At 45.0% G+C, this 21219-nt stretch overlaps 1 protein-coding gene across 10 annotated transcripts in view; it reads left to right on the forward strand.

The window, feature by feature from the left end:
• Positions 1–21219, forward strand: part of AGAP1 (ArfGAP with GTPase domain, ankyrin repeat and PH domain 1) — a 308457-nt gene that overhangs the window by 262375 nt on the left and 24863 nt on the right. For all 10 annotated transcript variants that reach the window (XM_077785208.2, XM_021536092.4, XM_085585530.1 and 7 more), the window contains 3 exons: positions 388–542; positions 2649–2739; positions 8153–8375. In XM_077785208.2, the coding sequence (XP_077641334.2) occupies positions 388–542; positions 2649–2739; positions 8153–8375 (469 nt within the window). The remainder of the gene's footprint in view (positions 1–387; positions 543–2648; positions 2740–8152; positions 8376–21219) is intronic.

Consider the following 21219-nt stretch of genomic DNA (forward strand, 5'->3'; position numbering starts at 1 on the left):
CGTGTCCAGACCTGCAGTTACAGGATTTGTGCAATCCCAGAATTGTTTGGATTGGAAGGGACCTTCAGGATGATCCAGTGCCACCCTCTGCCACAGGCAGGGACACCTCCCACTGTCCCAGGGTGCTCCAAGCCCTGTCCAGCCTGGCCTTGGGCACTGCCAGGGATCCAGGGGCAGCCACAGCTGCTCTGGGCACCCTGTGCCAGGGCCTGCCCACCCTCACTGGGAACAGTTTCTCCCTGGTATCTCATCTAAATCTACCCTTCTTCAGCTTAAAGTGTAACAGAAGTTCTTACCAACAACCAAGGTTGTTTCAGCTGCTTTTTGCTATCCTTAACTGAATCTTTTCTTCCTATTGCATCTTTTTTTTTTTTTTTTTTTTTTCAGAACAAGAAGAAAACTTTGAGTTTATCATCGTTTCTCTCACGGGCCAGACTTGGCACTTTGAAGCAACCACGTACGAAGAGAGGGACGCGTGGGTCCAAGCCATAGAGAGCCAGATCCTGGCCAGTTTACAGTCCTGTGAGAGCAGCAAGAACAAGGTATGGGGCACAGGGCAATACTGGCAAGAAGCCATGGGGCAGGTGATCATTAGGATGACAGCAAATTCTGAATTTTACGCCCTTACCCCTCGAGATGTGTGTGTTACCCCCCAGCTGAGCAGGGTTAGAGCTTTCTGAGGGAAGAACATGGCCTGGGAGGAGCAGCTTTCCCCCTTGGAATGCTCTCCTTTGATGACAGAAGGAGTTTGTTCACCTTTCCTGTCAAAATAAATGTTTAAAATCTGAGATGTCTTCAGCCAATGCTCATTTTGGGAGAACAACTGTGTCTTGAGTGCAGGTGTCTGTAAACACTTGACAGGAGAGAGCAAGGTGCTGACTGGTGACTGAGGGAGAGAAATAGCCAAAAATTGTCCAGAACTGTCGATCCTTTAATATTACCCACCTAACAGTTGTCTTTGATGATTTTATACTGCAAGGAAGACACTCATATTTTTAAGTGAATGACTATCTTCATTCCCCTGGTGTGCCAGACTAGATCAAACACCATTAATTACCATCATCATAAGACAATTGGCCTCTTATTTTGTGTTTAAAAATGGGTTTTTTCCTACATATATTCCTGCGATGGAGGAAATCACAGTTTACTTGTTTCTTGCTTTGCATGGGTTCACACATTCTGAAATGTGTGTGTTATCAGAGCACAAAAGGGGAAGTTTGTACATTAACACCTACATAAAAAGGTGAGTACAAAAGGATAAAGAGTGGCTGGACAATGGCTCAGAGAGGTTTTTCTCACTGGGTTCCCAAAGCATGTCAGCAGAACTGACTGGAACAGCAAAGGGCAGTTGGCTGGACAGGTTTAACAGCTGTCCCATGGAAGTTGTGTCTCCACATGGATATCCACAAGTCCTATTAAATCACACCTCAGGGAGCCCTCAAGGCAGTTTAGTTGGTGTCTTGGTTTGAAAAGACAGATGTCTGCTAAGGAAGGCAGGAACCTCTCTTGAAATGGAGAATGTAAACCCCCTCCCTCCAAATTATTATAAATTTGAAATTAAAAGGCTCTCAGCCAAAGATATGGGGCCAGGAATAACAGTTCTTTATTAGGGTAGAAAAAAAATAAAGGATGCAGTGATACAAAACAACACTGACAGAGTCAGAATAGGACCTGACACCCTGTGGGTCAGGGTGTTGACAGCAGTCCCATTAAATGGTGGCTGCATTCCTCCTGGAGTGACAGATGTGGTTCTGTTGGACCAGGGATCCTGCAGAAGGGTGGAGTTTTCCTCTGAAGGTTCAGTAGTGGGCCTGGTCTTCCTCTGGGAATTCCGTGGAGAAGAAAGCTGCTCCTCTGGGAATCCAGTGGAAAAGGCTGCTGTGGTGTCCCAAATCTCAGATCATATCCAGGTAGGAATGCTTGGCTCCTCCCCCTGGGCAGAGCATCTCCCAGAGGGATGATGGAATTTTATCAGCCATGCAGTGACACTCGCTGGCCCATGAACTGAAGATATTTCTCAGAGGGAGGACTGGTTTGTGGAAGAGATAAAGAACTGCCCAATGAACAGAAGAGAACTGCCCCAGCCATAACAGATCAGAATAGAATACACACCCCCAGCCACATCTTGCATTTCCAGCCTAAGACAGTTGGGTAGAGCTGAGCTACCTGTACATCAGGAGAGCCTCCCCCAGCAGAGGTCATGGGCAGGTCATCGTGAGGAGCAGTTAAAGAGGACCCACCGGGTGAAATCTGACCTTTGGATGATGAAAAAGTTCCAGCCACTTCTGCAAACCATCCCTTAGTCTTCATTAGCACAAGTACACACATCAATACAAGAAATTGATCTTGTAAAATAATATTCTTATCTCATTTATCTCAAGAAGCAAACCTACAGCGTGGCTGCTGCTCTTGGGAAGAGCAGGGTTCTTTCTCAAGCTCGCTTTTCCTGTTAGAATCCAGGCTGGAGACCCCAGAAGTCTGGGAGGTGCCAAAGGATCACTGTTCCTTGAGAGGCAAATCCAGACTTGAGGTTCCTTGACCGTATTCATTCAACCTGAGCTATGAGGTTGGCTGCTCATTCAGCTGACAGTTGTGTCCCTGGGTTTTTTGGGTTCTTGCTGCTCACTGGTGTTTTTGGCTCCCCGCAGTCGCGCCTGACAAGTCAGAATGAGGCCATGGCCCTGCAGTCCATCAGGAACATCAGAGGCAATTCCCACTGCGTGGACTGCGAGGCACAGAGTGAGTACAGCCCCTCCCTGCCTGCAGCTCTGAGCCTTCCCCTTGGCCAGGCCCTGGGGAGCACCCAGCCCTGGCCTCCCTGCTGGGACATCCCCTCTTGTTTGCGCATCTCTGCTTCCTCAAGCACTTTGCTTAACCAGACTTGTTTGATCTTAAGTTATGCTCAATATCTGCCACATCAAATGCATCCTGAGTTTTGCCCCTCTTTGTTTCACATCTAATGTAAGCATTTCTGTATTTCCCTTCAAAGAAAAGGCAAAAAGTTTGCTGTTTGACATCAGTCCCTTCCATTTCCCCCCTGTTTCACGTGGTGAGAGCACACGTGCCGTGGTAATATTTTCAAAGAGGTAGAGCTTGATTGCTGGTTTTTCAGTTTGGCTTTTTAGGCTTGCTTGTCAGAAAAAACTGAAGTCATTGCTCATTATATCTAGATACTAGAAAACTGATTTTGGACTATTTTTTTTTCTTTCCCTTTGTGTTTCTTTCCCCCCCTTTTATTTTTTTTATTTTTTTTATTTTTTGAGACATATGCTTAATGTTCAGAAGAGTGTTCTCGGGCATACTTTGAGCTGTGCTTCACCTCACTAACCCCGACTGAGGCCATTATTCTTGTGCTCTTTAGTTCCAGGGGTTTGCAACAAAGCGACAGAAAGGAAGTTCTCTTACTCTAAAGCAATTAGTTGGAGGAGCTAAAGGATTGAGAACTTGTGCATTTTTATTTCTTTGATATTTGGAAGTCAGAACTTTCCCTGTGATTTTTACACATGCTTAAAATGGAAAAATATTCACTTAGTTATCTTCAGCTGTGATTTTTATTTTTAAAGATTTGCTGCTTGGGATTTTGACTCCTGGTCTAAGCCATTCTGATACCCCAGTGTAAAAAGAGCATTTGTACACAAGTGCAGGTGCTTTTGCACCAATAATTTGGTCTCTGCTTTGCACGTGCTAAACCAGGGTAAAGCTAGGTTTGAGTGGTATTTTAGCACCTGGAGCCCAAAGCAAGTCTTATTTATTAGTGTGCTTTCATAGTGACCTGGCAGTCGTTGAGATTTCCCCCAAAGCTTTGATGCAGCTCAATAGGAAGGCAGGAAGGGTGGTGTGGATGAGGAGGAGGGGGTCTGGGAGTGACCTACATGGATATTTAGCTCATTTGAGGTACTCACTGCTGCCTCTGAGCAGCCCACGGTGTGAGTGGTGACAAGTCCTGCTCCACTGTGGGTGGCATTTTTCTAGCCTTGCTAACTATATATTTATTTATAAAATATACAATTATATTCTATTTTATGTATATATATTTATGGGAGGTTATATTATATAAGATGCAATCCCTTCAGTGCAGGCAACTTCCACAACATCCTTCTAATCCACCTCAGCCCTACCCAGACTCCATGTTCCTAGCCTTGCTAACTAGGTATTTCTTTATAAAATATACAATTATATTATATTTTTATATATATATTTGTGGGAGGTTATGTTATATGTCAATAAGATGCAATCCCTCCAGCAGGCAACTTCCACAACATCCCTCTGATCCACCTCAGCCCTACCCAGACTCCACTGTCCCCAAGGCTTGTGTTTCTGTCCCCAGCCATGCACATATCCTAGGATTTATGCAGCCAGTATGGATGTTTCATCAGGAAAATGCTTTGGAAGAAAGCAGTGCTCTTTTTTTTTTATCTTTTTGGGGTTTTTTTCCCACCCCCATCCAATCTGGTTTTCAGCCAGATTGCTCATGGGTCAAGCTGGCCCCCATGCCTGGTGCCAGCAGCAGGGAGAGGGCAGAGTGGGACAGCCCATTTTGGCAACACTCTGTCATGTGGCTTTTATGAGGGGATGATTTTAGAATCTCAGCTGGACTTGTTTGTATTCTCAGAGATGATTTATACCCTCTTTGACTCCTCTTTGCTGTTTGACCTTCCTGATTTTAAGGCCACTATCATTCCTTTGGAAAAATGTGAGATATTTCCAAAGCCCTGGATTTTAAAATGTAAACACACACACAGAGGAGGTGAACCTCAGCCTGCTGCTTTTTCTGCAGGGCTTTGCTTTATCCCCTTGCTGCCTTGCCTGGGCAGGCTCTTACCCCTGGAGCATTTAACATCACAAACCCCAGCACTCCGTGGAAGTCTCACATTGTTTGCAGCTCCACAGAGCCAGATGTTTGGGAGCACAGGGGAGTGCAGTGGTGCCATCCCTCAGCTCTATTCAGGAGCCATCAATCTTCCACTTCAGAAGTCTCATTCTTCCTCTTTCTGGAGCTCTTTGCCTTTTGAGCACTTGATGCAGCACTTTGTGTCACCGAGGAGTTCTGCCTTGTTGGATGTTGATCCAGCAGCTGTGTGCCACCAAGCACCCCAGCCCTTTGGCAGCCTTCAGCTAAATTACTCAATATTCTCCTCTCAACGTTGCCATCCCAGAGCAAGAGAAGGGGCAAAGTGCTCTTCAGGAGCTGGAGTTTGTGCCCAGGATCTGATTTCATGTTTGAAAAGGAAACTGGTGTTGCCTTTTCCCAAAGCACCAGAATCCTGGTGCTGACTTTGTCTGGAAAAGCCAGCCAAGGTGATCCAATTGTTTAGACAAATCCAGCTGAATTTCTAGGTTTGGCTCACTAGAGGATAAATGTGAGTCACCTCTTCCAAGATACCTGGAGAACATGGAGCATCAGGTCTTTGCTGTTGTAGAAGAAAATAGGGAGTGTTTAAAAACATGGATTCTCATAATGAGTTTTCCATGCCAGGAGTCTTATCACATACTCTGGTGAATTTTGTATTTGAAAGCCAAACACTGAGATAATCATTTGGACAATCTTGTCCTACCCATCACAAAATTCAGTTTTTCATGTAGAATAGGAGAGTTGCAAACTTTTCTCTCCCTTCTGCTGCAACTTGAGATGCCTTCACCCCTGCTTCTTCTTTCCCTGGCTCTTCTGCTCCTCCTTCCAGCAATTCCTTCTGCTCAGCCCAGGGATATCTTACATCTGCTGACCTCAGGAAGGTTCAGCCTTTCATCAGCCTCCTTGGAGGGATGAAGGAGACAGTGGGGAGGGGTTATTCTCCTGAGAGAGTTTTCACCTCCAAATGGTAAAGCTGATTAGGGTGAGAGTCAGAATGGGGAAGAGTTTTTCAGGGAAGGAGTGAGCCAAGCCTTTTTCAGACTATGAAGACCTGAAAATTGTAATCTGGATATATTCAGTGGTGCTAAAAAGCTCATTTTTTGTTTGACCAATTGTAGGTAAAGCACCTCTAGCTGCACTGAGTGGGCTTTTCCTTCCTCTTGCTGTCAAAAAAGGGCATCCTTGATGCCCACACCTGCCACGTGCTCGTGAGCATCCCCCAAATCAGAGGTACTCTCACCAGCAGCAGGAAAAGAGAGCTCGGTTTGTACCATTCTGAAAGTAAAAAAACCCCAACCTTGAATAGTTACAGCCTTCTAACTACATGTGGTGTGAACTGGTGATAACAATTTTAATTTCTGTAATGAGCTCAGCCCTTGCCTTGCCTCGTTTGCCACTTTCCCACTCAGCTGTGTGTTGTCAGATTGTTGAAATTGAAAATAATATCTTGCTAAAATTTGGTGGAACTTCCTGGTTGTTGTTTTGGGGGACTCCTTCAGTCCTAGCAGTGCTGGCAACTGAGAGGCTCTTCCAACCCAAACCATTCTGTGATGCTCTGAAGCAGGGGAATATTTAAATATTTTTTTCAGTACAAGATGCACTACATGTGCTTCAAGTAGAGAGGTGTTTGGGTGGGAGGTCAAGTCTTAACTCCAGTTCAGTCAAAATAATTGGAATAATGTAAGCTGGTATTCCATTCTCTTGTTTCATTCTGAGTTCATGCCTCTTAAAGCTCACTGCACTTTGGATTTTTTTGAGGATAACCCTGGCCTTTGCAGGTCAGGGGTTTCATCCGAGTCACAGTTTGCAAATTTCAAATTATTACTTGCTGTGTTCAAATTTATACCAACAAATTGAGATTTTGGGGTTTTTTAGTCTGTTTCAGATACACCACTGGTTCCCCCACTGACAAAACAACAGTAGAGGTACCTGAAAAATTATGGAATTGAAGGAGTTTGCTGTAGTTGTTGTGCCAAAAGCTTGGAAAGCATGGCAGGAGTTTTGTCTCACCTGATTTTTTGGAGGTCTGAAATGCTTTATATCTATAATGTGGGTATTAAATGATGTATAATATAAGACTTGGTATGGACAGGAATTTTTAAACAAAAGTTGTGCTTTTCTGCTCAAGTGGAATAAGTTGGGGGATTTTTCTTCTTGGTTGCATTTTTAGATTTCAATGGACTGGTTAAAAAGTGTCAGTCAATGCCTTCAGTGAAATGTGTGACTTTACAATTAAAATTATGAGCTTTCCCTTCTTATTTTTTGTCCAAACATGACATGGGAAAGAGCTAGAAAATGTTTTGTTTCCACATATTTTGGCTGCCAGCAGGAGCTTTTCAATTGTGGGTTACACAAAGTCAAGACAAGACTTTGTATGAATTGTTCAGAAGGAAACACTGGAAATTCATTTTCTGTCAGCTCCAAACTTTGTTTAGATAGGAACAAAAATTGTCTGCCCTCTTGATTTATCCCCATTTTCCTGCATGGCATTTGGGATAGTTCTTTGGGATGCACAGAGTGAGGCATGAAGAAAAGATCTGACAGCAGGGGGTTAGAAAAAACCAACCAAAATTCCTCTGATGTTTTTTCAGTTGCATTTGTTAAGGTGAATGTTTGCTGGGGAGAAGGAAATCCATACAAATCTAGATTTAAATTACACAGGACAGTGGCAAAAGAGCTTTGAACCATATTGGGAAATGGAATTTCCCATCTTGTGTCAGGTTTGTCCCAGTCTCACTCTTTATGGGGTTGTTTTGGGTGGGTGGAATCCTTCTGGTTCATGCCCTGGACCCGGGGCTGTTCCAACTGGGACATTTCCACCTTGGTGTTTATCTCCCTGAGTTTGGAGATGGAAGAAGAGTCAGCTGGAAGAGCCACACGTAGCTGCTGGTTATTGAGGGAGCTGATGGAGTTAGCAGGAGCTAAGTGTTTCTAGGCTCTGTTTTCTTCCTCTTTTTTCTTTTTCAGCTGACTACAAGCAGCTCTGGGTTCCCAGGGAGGGCTTTCTTCACTGCTTCATCATCCTTTACCCATCACAGTAGCTCTATTGCCTTTGTTTCTCCTTTCCCCTCTAATTCATTGCAGTTTTTTGACTGGAGGTGAGTGACACATCTTTTGAGACACCACATTTTATTTTTCTTTACTCCTTGAAGAATTAGCATTTCCACTGACCCTGGAACACCTCCCAGCTGCTCTTTAGGACGAGACACCCCCGGAACCAAAACCTTCATGCACAAACACCAGCTTGAAAATTCCGTGGGGTGTTCCCTTGTCCTTATTGCTGTGTCCCTTGTCCTGCAGACCCCGACTGGGCCAGCCTGAACCTGGGAGCCCTCATCTGCATCGAATGCTCAGGTATCCACCGCAACCTCGGCACACACCTGTCCCGGGTGCGCTCCCTGGACCTGGACGATTGGCCCATCGAGCTCATCAAGGTCATGTCAGCCATTGGCAACGAGCTGGCCAACAGCGTGTGGGAGGAGAACAGCCAAGGCCACGTGAAGCCTTCCTCAGACTCCACCAGGTGGGTTTGCGCTCGCCGCGCCTCGCCCGGCGCGTGGCGCCGCCGCTTTCGAGCTCTCCCTCGTGGGTAAATGGTGATTTGTAACCTCCCGTTATTGATAACCTCGCTGCGTGCCCAGGAAGAACGTGTGTCAAAGTGGCAGGTGGCAAAAGTTGAGTGACCTCGTTACTCTCTCGCTCTTGGGAAGGTTTCCTCAGCAGCTCTGCAGTTTTCCCTTCAGTGGGAGATGGAAACCTGCCACCTGCTTCTTCCTTCACCCAAATTATCCTGTCATGTGCTCCTTTGTCCCAGTGGGCCCCCAAGTTCCTGCCTCCTGGACTATCAGTTTGTCATTTAACAATCTCCCTTCAGAGTTTCAGGGAATTTGTACCTGGTTGTCAGGTCTTTGGTGCTGCTCAGGGGTGTTCAAAGTCCTGCTCGCCATGGACTTGATTACTTTTTGTGTGTGTGATTTATGTGAAACTGTGAGCTGCTGGGGGGGTGTCTCCTTTGAGAACAGCTTTTCACTTGCCCCTCATAGCTCCACACAGTGAAAATCTTCCTGTGATGTGTTGTCCTACCTAAAACTGTTGGGTTTTATGCTGAATCTGATCAGTGTCAAAGACAGATGTTTTGAGAATAATTTTTCCACTTTTGGATCAGGTGGAAGGATCACTATGCCTGGGCCAGCTCCTGCAGCAGAGGGCTGGGTTTGTGCTGTTGTGTGTAATAAAGTTAACTGTTTCTTATTGCGTTATTTCGTTAGCCCTGAAAAATGAATTTGTGGTGCCACCTTTGGTTCATCTTCGAGAATGAAGCCACTACATTAATCAGGCTACTTAGATGAATGGCTGTGCATCTAAAAGTGCTCAGGGAGCCCCAAAGAGAGGCTTTTTTCAGGCAGAAATGGGATGTCTGCTCTCTACCTGTGTATTATTAGGCACAATGATTTCATCAAGGAGATTGAAATGAACTTGCAGTCATTACTATCACTTTAATACAGAGATTCTATATTCTTGCACCTCACAAATATATGTTGCTCCTTACTGCTGAGGTGTGTGGTTCTAAACAGCTGAAAGAAAAATGCTTGCACTCAATTGGAATTCTATTAAAAAAAAAGAAAAATCACATTATTTCAGTAGTCATATAATAATCATCATGAAAAATCTAAAATCCATGTGACTGTGATGAAAGGAGTACCATCCATTTCAATTAATAATTCACTCAGGATTGAATTTTACTTCTAGAAAATCAACTTTTTTCTCTTAGTATTTCATACTCAGGGCTTATTTTAATTCTCCCACTTTGTTTCTGTGCATCTTCATGGTTATATTCAGCTGATTCTGATTGTCAGTGATATCACTGCACTTTCTCTCCTGCACTGCAACATTTTAGGACAAAAAGATTCATTTTATAGATAGGATTTTCTAGCTTTGTGTCCAGGTTCACGCTTATGTGATAGAAGAGGTGTTAGAAAAAGCAGAATTAGGATGCTGTGGAAATTTTCCCACAAAGCAATTGCAATCTTGCTTTGCTGCTCCCATTCCTCTGCTGTTTGCAGCACTGAAAATGCAATTTTTTACGTAAATACCAGAAAGTTCTGCTTTTTCCAAGGGTGTGCCTGCTTTTGTGCTTCCCTTTGGTCTCTGCCAGCATCACAATCCTTCTGTCCAAGCTGTGGCGAGAAAATAAATTCAAGTTCTTTGGGTAGAGGCTCTGCTTTCCATGTTCTCACTGCTGCTTGGAGTTTTGCATGAGGAATTCTATTGGAAGCAGCTAAAATGGCCCTGAAAGGAGCACTAAACAAACCTTCCTTTTGTTGTTGTTGAGGGACTGAAGGGGGAAGAGGCAACTCCGGGAGAGCTGGAGAGGGACTTTGGACAAGGGATGGAGGGACAGGACACAGGGAATGGCTTCCCACTGCCAGAGGGCAGGGATGGATGGGATCTTGGGAAGGAATTGTTCCCTGGGAGGGTGGGCAGGCCCTGGCACAGGGTGCCCAGAGCAGCTGTGGCTGCCCCTGGATCCCTGGCAGTGGAAGGTGTCCCTGCCCATGGCAGGGATGGGACTGGGTGGTCATGAAGGTCCCTTCCAACCCAAACCATCCTGGGAATCTGATTCTGTGATGGGCCCTCAATACACTTTTAGAGAGGGTCAGATGGGTTTCACCTTTTCATGTTGTGTCTTTCTATAGGAGATGAAGCCATTGAGGAAATCTACAGATTTCTAGGGACACACAAAAGATAAAAAGTAATGAGCTGCTCCACAAATACTGAGTTGTTGGGCTGGGAGGCTCAAGGAGTGTTCACAGGCTGGACTAAGAGGAACTTGAAAGTCTTGATGTGGCTTTCAGAGCAGTCCCTTTAGCCTGGGAGAGGTTGGCACTGACCACTGAATGCTTGCAGTGGCATCCCATGTGTTTCTGTGGAGTAGAGGAAAGGGTGGAGGGATTCATGGAGATGGTTTTTGACAGGAGGAATTGCCAAATGGCTACTCTAGGTCATGGCATGATTAAGGAATCTTACCCAGGAAAATGTCACCGGTATTTCTGAAAACAGAGCTGTGAATACAGCTTCCCTTTAGTAATTTTGCACACTCAAAAATAAGATACCAAATTCAAGACTTTATCATGGCCTGTACTGTGCTCTTGAGGGACAGCTCCAATCTCTGCTCTCTGTGGCCAGGAACAGAACCCAGGGAATGGCTGGAGCTGTGTCAGGGGATGTTTAGGTTAGATTTTAGGAAAAGGTTCTTCGCCCAGGAGCATTTGAACAATGCTCTCAGGGATGCACAGGATGGGTTTGTTCAGGTGTCTGTGCAGGGCCAGGGGTTGGACTCCATGATCCTTGAGGGTCCCTTCCAGCTCAGGATAGTCTGTGATTAAACCACGTGAAATACTACTGTCCTTTTCTATTCCACTCAAATGCACTTCAAATTCTTCATCCAAGCAAATAATGGGAAAAGACCTGGACATTTACTTTGAAGGCCAGAAAGGTTCTGGGATTGGAGGATGTGTAAAATCAAAGCCTGGGAGCTCTTCATCCTTCAATCCCTCCTGCATTGATCAAGAATGTTGCCCAGCTATATCCTATAATATTGGTATATTCCAGGTCACATCCATCTGGAGAGTCAAGCAGCCTGGTCTAGTGGAAGGTGTCCCATGGTTGGCAGATGGGATGAGAGGGACTTTAAGGCCCATTCCAACCCAAACCATCCTGGAATTCTTCAGGCAGATCTCCAGCACCCAGGATGGCCACTGGCACTGAACTGGAATGTTTTGGGAGCACAGGTGTGGTGGGGTCCCCAAGGAGGTGGCACAAGGCAGGGCTGAGGGTGTTTCTGGGATTTTGGGAGGAAGGAGGAATAAACACGAGCTCCGGTGAGCACGGAAAGTTGGGGAAGCGGAAAACCCAAACACTTGAGTGTGAAAGGGAGCAGGGAGCAGCTGGCCCCTGAGCCTGGTGTCCCTGGGTCCTGATTAGGTCAGCTCTGGAGAGCTGGTAATTGGTTCCAGCAATTACCAGCAGCCCCGAGAACGCGCTCAAACTTCGGGAGACCTGGGACAAATTGAAGCTGACTGCTGCTGAAGGAGTATCGACTTCCCATTCCTAAACAGGGGGATCATTAGTCAAGAAAAGCATCTTTTAATTACTCACAGGAAGAAAAAAACAAAAAGAGTGAAAAAGGGAGAAAGATCTTTCGGTATGGATCCTGCAACAACTGCCAGGTTTTTTTTCTAAGTGTATTCAATATTAAATTTATTGTCTCTGAGGGGAGGGGGTGAGCGGGGGGAGCTTGCCTGCAGTCCCTCCTTGGGTAATGCGGGTTTAATTTGGAGTGAGAAGTCAAATTAGAGTAAATCAATGTTGCGACAATTAACTGGGGCTGGGGATGGGATCAGGATTTTCCCTCTAATTGCTATTTATACTGTTTAAGCACACTCTCACAATGCTGCTTTGGAGTGGTGCAGCACTGGAGGAGCCCTGTGGGGCTGAGCAGTTCCGTGGAGGAATGTTGGAGATGTGGGGAAGCCAGCTTGGGAATTCTTTGCCTATTGCACTGGTGTGTCCATCTCCTACCAGATATTTGGCTTTTTCTGGGCACGCCTCATTTGTTTTGCTTTGTCCTCATGCTCATGTGGCTTCCGGTTTGCAGACTTACCTGCCACCATTGATTTCCCAAGGTGGTGTTGGCCTTTTCCAAAGGAGAGAAGCTTCCCCCATCCCTCTGTCCACTCCAGGAGATGGTTATTTATTATTTATTATCTGCTCCCTCACTCTCCTTCCCTGAGCTCCCAAGGACTCCATCTCTTGTCTCCCTGGGACTGTTGGGATGGATGTACCACCTCCACCAGCTGGAACTTGCCAGGCAAGCTGAGGGAAGGCAGGCTCATATCCAGGCACCATCCCAGCCACACTTCTTGTTCTGCTACTCAGACAGTGCCAAGTACCTGCATTAGTGACACACAGATAGGGTTCCACCATTCCAGCACCTTCTTGAGAACATTCACAAGCTGGTGGAATGTCCAACTCCATTAAAACTGGTTTTGAATTGAGGGGTGAATGAATTGCAGAAGTTCTAAGCTCTTGAACTCGGGCTTGGAGCAGAAGCAGCAGTTGTGCTCAGGTCTGTTTGCTCAGCAGTCTCTGTTTATTCTGGGTACCAGAGGTTGCAGGAAAATCCAACGCTGGCTGAGCAGCCGCGAGCTGGGAGCCGGCAGTGCCGGGAATTGACTCTCACTTTCCAAGGGGAGACCCAATTTGATCCTTGATCACTAATGAACTCAGTTTAATGGTGTCAGGGACAACATTTTGCAGCTGCATTGTATTGAGCTGAGTTTTATAGTCCTGCACCAAAGCCCAGCTTGTGCTGCTCCAAGGAGAGCAGACATGACACCAAGCTGGTCACTGGGGAGTGACTTGGATGAAAAATACCACACCGTGCCTTCCATGAAAATATTCATCCTTTCCTTTGTAAAAATAATTAATCCTTCATCATAGATAAAGGGTGAGCCTTGGGAAATGGAGCACTTCAGATGCCGCTCTCGCATCCTGGATCCTGTAGGGCTGCTGTTCCATCCCTCCCTCAGCCCTCGCTCCTTTGGGCCAGCAGTGCTCCCGGATTCCTGGCAGAGGGAATGAACGGAGCCTCGGGGAGCACGGATACCTCTCTGGCCGTGATTATCAGCTCTGGCTCCGTGGCAGATCTTGGCCTGATGAGGTCAGTGTTTTGTGCCTTTTCAGTGCTCCTCCACGCCTGACACCTTTCCCGTTCCAGGTCTGGGGGAAGGGGGTTTTTAAAAATAAATTTGAAAAAAAAAAAAAGAAAGAAGGAAAAAAAAAAAAAAAAAAAAAAGAGGATTTTATTGTGAAGGGCTGACCAGAACCCATCTGCAGTTGGGTGGCATCTGCTCCCCACATGTCACTTCCCTCATTAACAAGCAATTGAATTAATTAAATGCTACTCAGAACACGCATAACAAGCTACCGGCAGTGTCCAAATTAGCACTGATAATCAAGGATGATTTCCTTTATTATCCTGCTAAGTGGTGTGCAGGCTCTGATCTCCCTGTCTGCCCTCATCTATTTACATACCCCCAGCTTCTGCCTTTAGAAGCTGAGGTTATCTTACCTAGTTAATTTGCCACGATCACCAAGCATGGCGGATTGATATTCCTGCCTCTGCTGAAGCAAACCCCCTCCTTTCTCCCCCTTTTTCCTTCCTCCCCAAGCCTGGTCCTTTGTATCTCAAGCTCACTGATAAATTAAAAGCCACCCCTGTGGTCTCTCAAGTGAGTAATAGAGGCAGAAATTTCATTTTGCAACTGGCTGATTTAATGATCCAAAGGGTAATTAATGGCCTGATTATCTTAATGTTAAATATGTCCGGCAGCAATTACTGTGACCTCCCGCTTGTCAAGGTCCAGGCTATGCTCTTCTTTCAATTAAGTTCTCTGGGGCTTAATGGTATGAATAAACTCCTCTGATTCTATCATTCCGGACTCTGAGATTTAAGCGAGCTGGGGGCTCGTTTGGAGTTTTAATCAGCCCGTCTTCTACTTGAGCGATCAGAGTTAACAATTATAACAAGGACAGTTTAACTTTCTTTCTTTCTTCCCCCCCTCCCCTTTCCATTTCTTTATATGTATTTTTTTTTTAATTTTTTTTTCTTCTGAAGCGCTCGGAGGGGATTTTGTTGGCAGCGGCGGCTTTGCCGGGCCAGTCTCTCCCGATATAAATTATCATGTGAATGCCGCTGTTTTTCCATTTGACAGGCTTAATTAATTGGCAGGAGCGCCCGAAAATGACAGTGCCACTAATTACAACTCCAAGCCCATCTCTGTCAGGGCGTGCTTGTCAGCGGCCGTGCCCCACTCCTCGCTCCTCGCCGCGGCCGGACTCTGTTGACGTTTCCCATTCCGGTTTTCACATCTCGTCGGGGAACGTGATGGGATGTGATAGCCCAAGATGTGCCTGTGGCTCTTCCAGGCAGGCAGCTCGTGTGCAAGGATGACATTTGCTGCCAATAAAGTTCAGACAGCCGGGCTGCTGCCGGCCCAACAGCTGCTTGGGGACCGCAGGTTAGACTTAAGGTTTGGCTTAAGGTTTCCAGCTTGGACTTTGGGATCAGTAAAAACTCACTCCTGCTCTTCCTGGTGGCTGAACTCCACTGAGCAGCACAACTCCCAGCGAGCTGGAGTTCTATTAGCTCTGTTTTGGACAGCAGATATTTCATGGAGATAATGAGGAAAATGGGTAAATTATTAGTTACGGCGGTATCGCGTCCTCAAACGCGGACATAAATAAAGAGACTGATTCACTGCTGCCAGTAAACTCTGGATACAGCTGGAGGAGTGAACCCTTTGTGTGCTTCCACATTGGGCTGCTTTGCAATTAAACTTAAACAAAAAAATAAAATTGTCACTCACCAGTAGCTTCCAGGAAATACATCTGACAGGCAGAGCTAAGTGAGGTGAGGGAGCATCAGCCTGGGTGGCTGCTGGTCAGACTTCAGCCTTTTGGAGGCCTTGGAAGCTCAAATGCAATACTCCAGAGATGAAAGGTGGTAGTAGTAGTAGTAATACTGCGTTTTATTGTCCTTGCAGCTGCTTGGCAGCCCTTGTCACCCAGGAGCTGATCCGGTGAAACACCGGTGCCTCTACAGCAGCCTGGGAGATGCCTGGATGATTAAAAATCAAAACAAAACAACCACAACACCCTCGACCCCGCTTGTCCAAGTTAATGAGTGCTCTAGATGAAATGCTCCTCGGCTCAGCTGCACCTTTCCTGTGTGCAAAGCTGCCTCTGATAAAAGCTCAGGCTCTCAGTAAACAGGAGCCTGGTTTGCAATAATTATTACTATTGTTATTTTCCTCCTTGGGGGTGGTGAAAGAAAAACCTGAAAAGGAAGTGCTTCTGTCTCCTTCTGCAGGTTAGGAAAGCATTTATTAAAAAGCCACAGTGCTGCTCTTCTTTTCAATCTAAATAGCATCAGAACCACTTCACTGAATCCCTGGAAGTGTCTAAGACCAGGCTGGACAGGGCTTGAAGCAACAGTCAGCTCCAAGTACCTTTATTCTCGTGAGATTCTTGACAAGTTTGGATTCTCCTCCTTTGTGGATTTGGCTGCCATGCTGAAAAGTATCAAGTTACGGTTAAATTCCCTAGAAAAAGAAGCTGGTGAGCTGTTAAACTTGGAAAAACCTAGGTTTTGAGTTCAGGACTCATACAGGTGGGATTTCTTGGGGAAAAGAGTGTCTGTAAGTTGATAATCAGCAACAGGAAAAGTGATTTTTTGTTTGTTTGTTTGTTTGTTTGCTGGAATAAGAACCCATCTGGTAAGTGGGTGAGTGCCTGTCCTGAAGGTCTCGAAACCTTGTAGGATCTTGGCTTCAAGATTAATTTTCTGTTTAGATGCAGACTGCTTATTTCTCTTTTTGTATTAGTTCTCTCCCAAACACCTATCAGAGCTAGAGAGATTTGAAGACCAATGTGTTTTCAGTGGACTTCACATCTGCTTGGCCAAAAGCTACTTGAAAAGGTCAACTCAGAGCTCACTAACAGAGAGAAAGCCATCACAGTGTTTATTAGAAACTGCTCGGGCCAGTGTGGAATTACAACAGAGGACTGGAAGGGCTAATCAGAATTTATTCAGAATTAATTTCAGATTTAATTAATTCAGAATTAATTTCAGATGGGGAAAAAATGGATGATGAATTTATAACTTGAGGGGAAACAGGGCTTGCATCAGGCTGATGGCCAGGATCACTGAAAAGGAGTCAGATGGAAACCACTGTGGGTTAGCTTTTCCTCCGAAAATTCCTTGGTATCATTAACACTGGAATTAAATTGCACACCACATGTGTAGATGCACATATCTGCTACTCCACAGCACCTGAGGAATACATATGGGGAGCTTCATTTTAAATATGGCAAGCTAAAAGCAACTAAAAAATGAAGTTTGCTGTCTAAAGCACTGGGTAGCTTAACCAAGGTGCTTTTTCACCAGTAACTCATCAGTTACTTCTTTAAGGAAAAGCACTGGACACTTGTTTGTTCTCGAAATTCAGCTGTCTGCAAGGCTGAAACTTGTCATAATAGTAAAACATTTAATAATACAAAACATGTTAATAAAAAACATTTAATAATAGTAAAGCCACTGAGTTAAAAAATGCCCAGTGCCAAGCATCAGCTATTATGAGGTGCCCAGGTCAGATCCAAAGGCTCATCTGGGAGTGTTTTGGGAAATACTGTGAGTCAAGCACTTGGGGAAACACCCAGCAGATTGAAAAATGCCTATTCTGTTAGAAAGAAATCTTATGCAAAATATTTTTTTTTTATTTGCAGCTTTTCTCTGTAGTTGATGTTTAACCTGTTCCTTTCATTCCTCCTGCCCTGAGGTCACATCTTCTGCTCTGCACATGAGGTCTCCCCAGGAAGTTGATCCAAACAGAATTCAAATTGCATTCTGAGTGTGCCTATAAAGCCAGTTTATTCCTGGTTTGTGCTGGGGGAGCTTTGCTGTGTAAATTCCTTCTGCTGCTTCTGCATTTTCTGCTGTTAAAGAGATACACAAACTGATTGTGGGTAAATCTGAGGAGAGGGAGGGCGGGAGGTGTTTCCCATGGGTGGGATGTCACGGGAAGGTTATGACCACGAGCTCTTGGTGGTTGTCACCAGTGATGGTGGTTGTGTTCCTCCCGTGCTTTTTGCCTGTTTCAGCCATTTGGATGGATGTGTTCCAGCTCCTGGGCCAGCAGAGCGTGGCTGAAGGCAGTGGTGGGGTGCTTTGAAGGCAGGCAGTGCCTCTCCGTGCTCCTGGTGGCTTTGCTGGCCGGTGACACGAGGCACAGAGGCAGCAGCATCCCCTCGCTTTGGTCCTGCCTACAGAACCCGCAGGGCTCCCTAACAGTAACTGTGACCAACTTTCTTTTGTGCTTTTTTCCCTTTTTTCCCCCCTTTGTTTAAGACTGAGCTTTGTTTCTGGCTCTGCAGGAAGCTGGTAGCCTATGGCAAGGGACTGGGGAGATAAGACTTCAGTAAGATAACTAAATGAAAAGGGCAGCAGTGAAAAGATGATGCCTGCTTTTGACTGGACTGAAACTTGATATACACAGCAGCCCAAATGCAGGTTCCCCACAGCTCTCAAATATTCTCTGTTCATCTGGGATAATGCTCTTCCAGCTGGATTTTTCCATGTGTGGGTGCTGGAGTGGGGGACAGCAGCAAAGCCCCAGCAGAAATGAGTGACCAGAGGAAATCAGAGCAGCTCTCAAGTAATTAAAGAGCAGGTGGAGATGTGCTGAGGGGAGCACAGGTGAGGGGTGGCAGGCAGGAATTAGGGGGAGATGAAATCCCTCCCTGTGCCTATTAAGCAGATTGTGCAGACAGAGCAAAGTCCTGTGGCTGAAGCATTTTTGTATGAGAATTTGGGGAGTGAGGAGAAGCCGTGTATTGGTAATTGGTGAGCCTCAAAAGGTGTGCAGGGCCCAGCTTCAAAAAGCCTTCATGCTGCATAGGTGATTATGTCATGGCCTAGAAATCTTCCTGCTAACTTTGCTTTTCCTCCAAAAGATTTACATTTCCCTGGTTTCATCAGGGTCAGAATTTCCAAAGGGATGTTTTGATTGTATTTCCACTTGTCTGTGCAGCACCAGCCAGCCTTGGGAAACTGAGGTGCACACAGGATTAAATCACAAGCTCAGGAATGCTTCTGAGGCTCCTCTGCAAGTGGAAAGAACAGGATTTGTCACTGTGTGTGCTGAAACTGAAGGTTGTTTTATGAAAAGATGATGTTCAAAACTTGACTTTTTTACTTTTTCATCTCAAGAAGTCAAAATTTGCAGCTCTAATTTTTTGCTAGTGACATGTGTGTGCTCCTGTCTGAGCCTTTCCAGACCAGATCTGCTTTGGCCACTTGTCCTCCCACAGCTCAGACCAGTCCTAAATAGATTTCTGAGTTTGTTTGGGTTCACCTGTTGCATTCAGGCAAAAAAGTGGAAAATAAAAAATCAATTACAGAAAATAATCAGGATTACTTTTTTGGACTTCTGGTCAAGGAAAATAGTCAAAATATTATTATTGAAAACTATATTATTATTTAAAATATTGTTTTAAATAAATGTTATTATTTTAAATACTGCTGCAATTGCAATTTTGAGTGGTAGAACTCCAGTTTGGGTAGGTGCTCCCTGCTCTGCTTTCAGCTGTGGACACCATCACACAAAATTTTTTTCAAGGCTGGATAAACTCAGCAGCCAAAGGACCCTTTGACATGCAGAGTTTTGTCTGTTAAAAATCAGTCACCAACATTTTCAATGTTTTTTTTTAAGGTCATGGTGTGTTTTACAAGGGGTCTTGGGGTGTTTGGGAGACATGAAGGAGCAGACAAGGTTTAGGGATGCATGGTGGGAATGCTCCAAGTGTAATGAGAGATGAGAATGGCTCTTCTGACAAAGTTGTGGGACTCCTGAAATTAATACACATCTAAAGCTGATTTTTAGGTGGTGTTTGTTGCCACATTTGCATTTTAGGGGAGTCTCACAGCTCGTTTGATACCAATGTGTGTGTTAAGATGTGGAACAAGAGGCAGAGGAGAACAGGGGATGCCTCAGAAGTAGAAGGAAAATATTCAACATCAAATGTGGTGTTTGTGAAAGCAAAGTGCATTTGGCATCGTGGGGGGAGAGGTTTGGTTTTCATTGTTTACAGTCACACCAGTAATGGGACATTCAGGAGCCAACCCAGCTTACAGGGAAGGCTCTCAGGGCACCCCAAAAAGTTGTGTTGTCAGCCAGGAGTAACAAAGCACATAAAAAATGAGCTGGTTTTTTGATTCCTCAGATTTTCAGAAAGAAATGGCAAAGCAGAGCAGGACTTGTTTGTTCACAATTAAATATTGTGCTGTTGTTTTTTTGTAGAATTTAATTTTTTTTTTGTACCAGGGGTGCCCTGGTGAGAAGGGTTTGATGGCCAAGTAGGTGCCAACATCCACAGGAATGTTTTGATCTGGAGTAGGAGAAGGCACAAATTTGGTTCATGGGATGACTCTGGTCCACACAAAGTGGATTCCCTTTGGAGAAACATCATTATCAGGTAAATGTAAATGATCGAGCATACGTTTCATGAATTTATCAAGAATTTATCAAGCAATGTATAATATCCTTGATAAATTCAAGATAATGTATAAAAATATAAATAAAATGCACAAAATATGAAATACTATTTTGTATGTGTATATAGTGCACTTAACACTCAGGAAAATTGGTTTCACTGCTTTAAAAAAAAAAATTAAATATTTCCTGGATCATGCAGTTTTTGTGAAAGAGCACACTGGATAGCAGTTTGAGAAGCATAGAAATAAATCTTGGCTCATTTTGGGATTTGAAGGGCTGCATTTCAGGCCACAGTTTAAAAAATCTGAGCTTTCTTTAAGCCAGAACTCAGCTGCAGTGGAAGAGGGATAAGACTCACAGTAATCCAACATGATGCAGGATTGAGGTGGGTACATAACTTGCCAAAGCAGAGAATTTTGGAGCGGAATGGTAAGAAATATTTCAAGTCTTCCATGAGTAGCAGGAAATGCTTGAGGAGGTTACTGAAATGATAATGATTCAGAGGGGGATGGAGGGGTTTGCAGCATTTGGAGGTGATCTCCTTGGAAAAATGGGTTCTTGTAGTTCAACAAAGTGCTCCTAAGAGCAGGAGTGGGGGATGGAGGATGTAGGAACAGGGAGGAGGTGTTTGGACTGGGTATTTCTTCAGCCACGCAGTCTTTTCCCAAGGAAAGCAGTGATTCCCACCACAGGCTGTGGAGCAAGGCAAGGGATGGAATGATCTCAGTGGCTTTTGCTTTCTAGATTCACCAAAACTCTGGTAAGAAATCTCACAGCATTCCAATTTTAGAATATTTCTTCCTGTTTCACCTTGAGTCCTCTTAGCACTGCAGAAAACAGCAGGAATCAGCTGAGATCAGGATCTAATTCCAGTGCTCTTTCCTCCCTGTCCCCTGCTCCCCTCCTGCATCCGCTGAATGTCCATTTCTGTAAGTTTTCCCTTCAGAACAAACCTATCATTTTTCACCACAGGATATTTACAGCTTCAATCAGTGCCAAATTCAATTGGCTTCTGATCTCATCGCTGGAAGTTATAGATGCAGATATTATTTGCACTGTGCTTAATTATGGAGCAATCAAACTTTGGCTTTTCCACTGTAATTTCCTCTGCCAGCTAATTTAATTAATCACCCCCAGCTCAGCTCTTCCAGCTGCGACCGGCAGGGTCATTAATTAGACATGTGGTGGTAGCTCATAGACCAGTTCCTGTTAAGGGGCTGCTGCCCACTTGATCTCTGAGGGAGCTGCAGC

Source organism: Lonchura striata, chromosome 7 (assembly GCF_050655825.1).
Source record: "Lonchura striata isolate lonStrDom1 chromosome 7, ASM5065582v1, whole genome shotgun sequence".
Taxonomy (NCBI): Eukaryota; Metazoa; Chordata; class Aves; order Passeriformes; family Estrildidae; genus Lonchura; species Lonchura striata.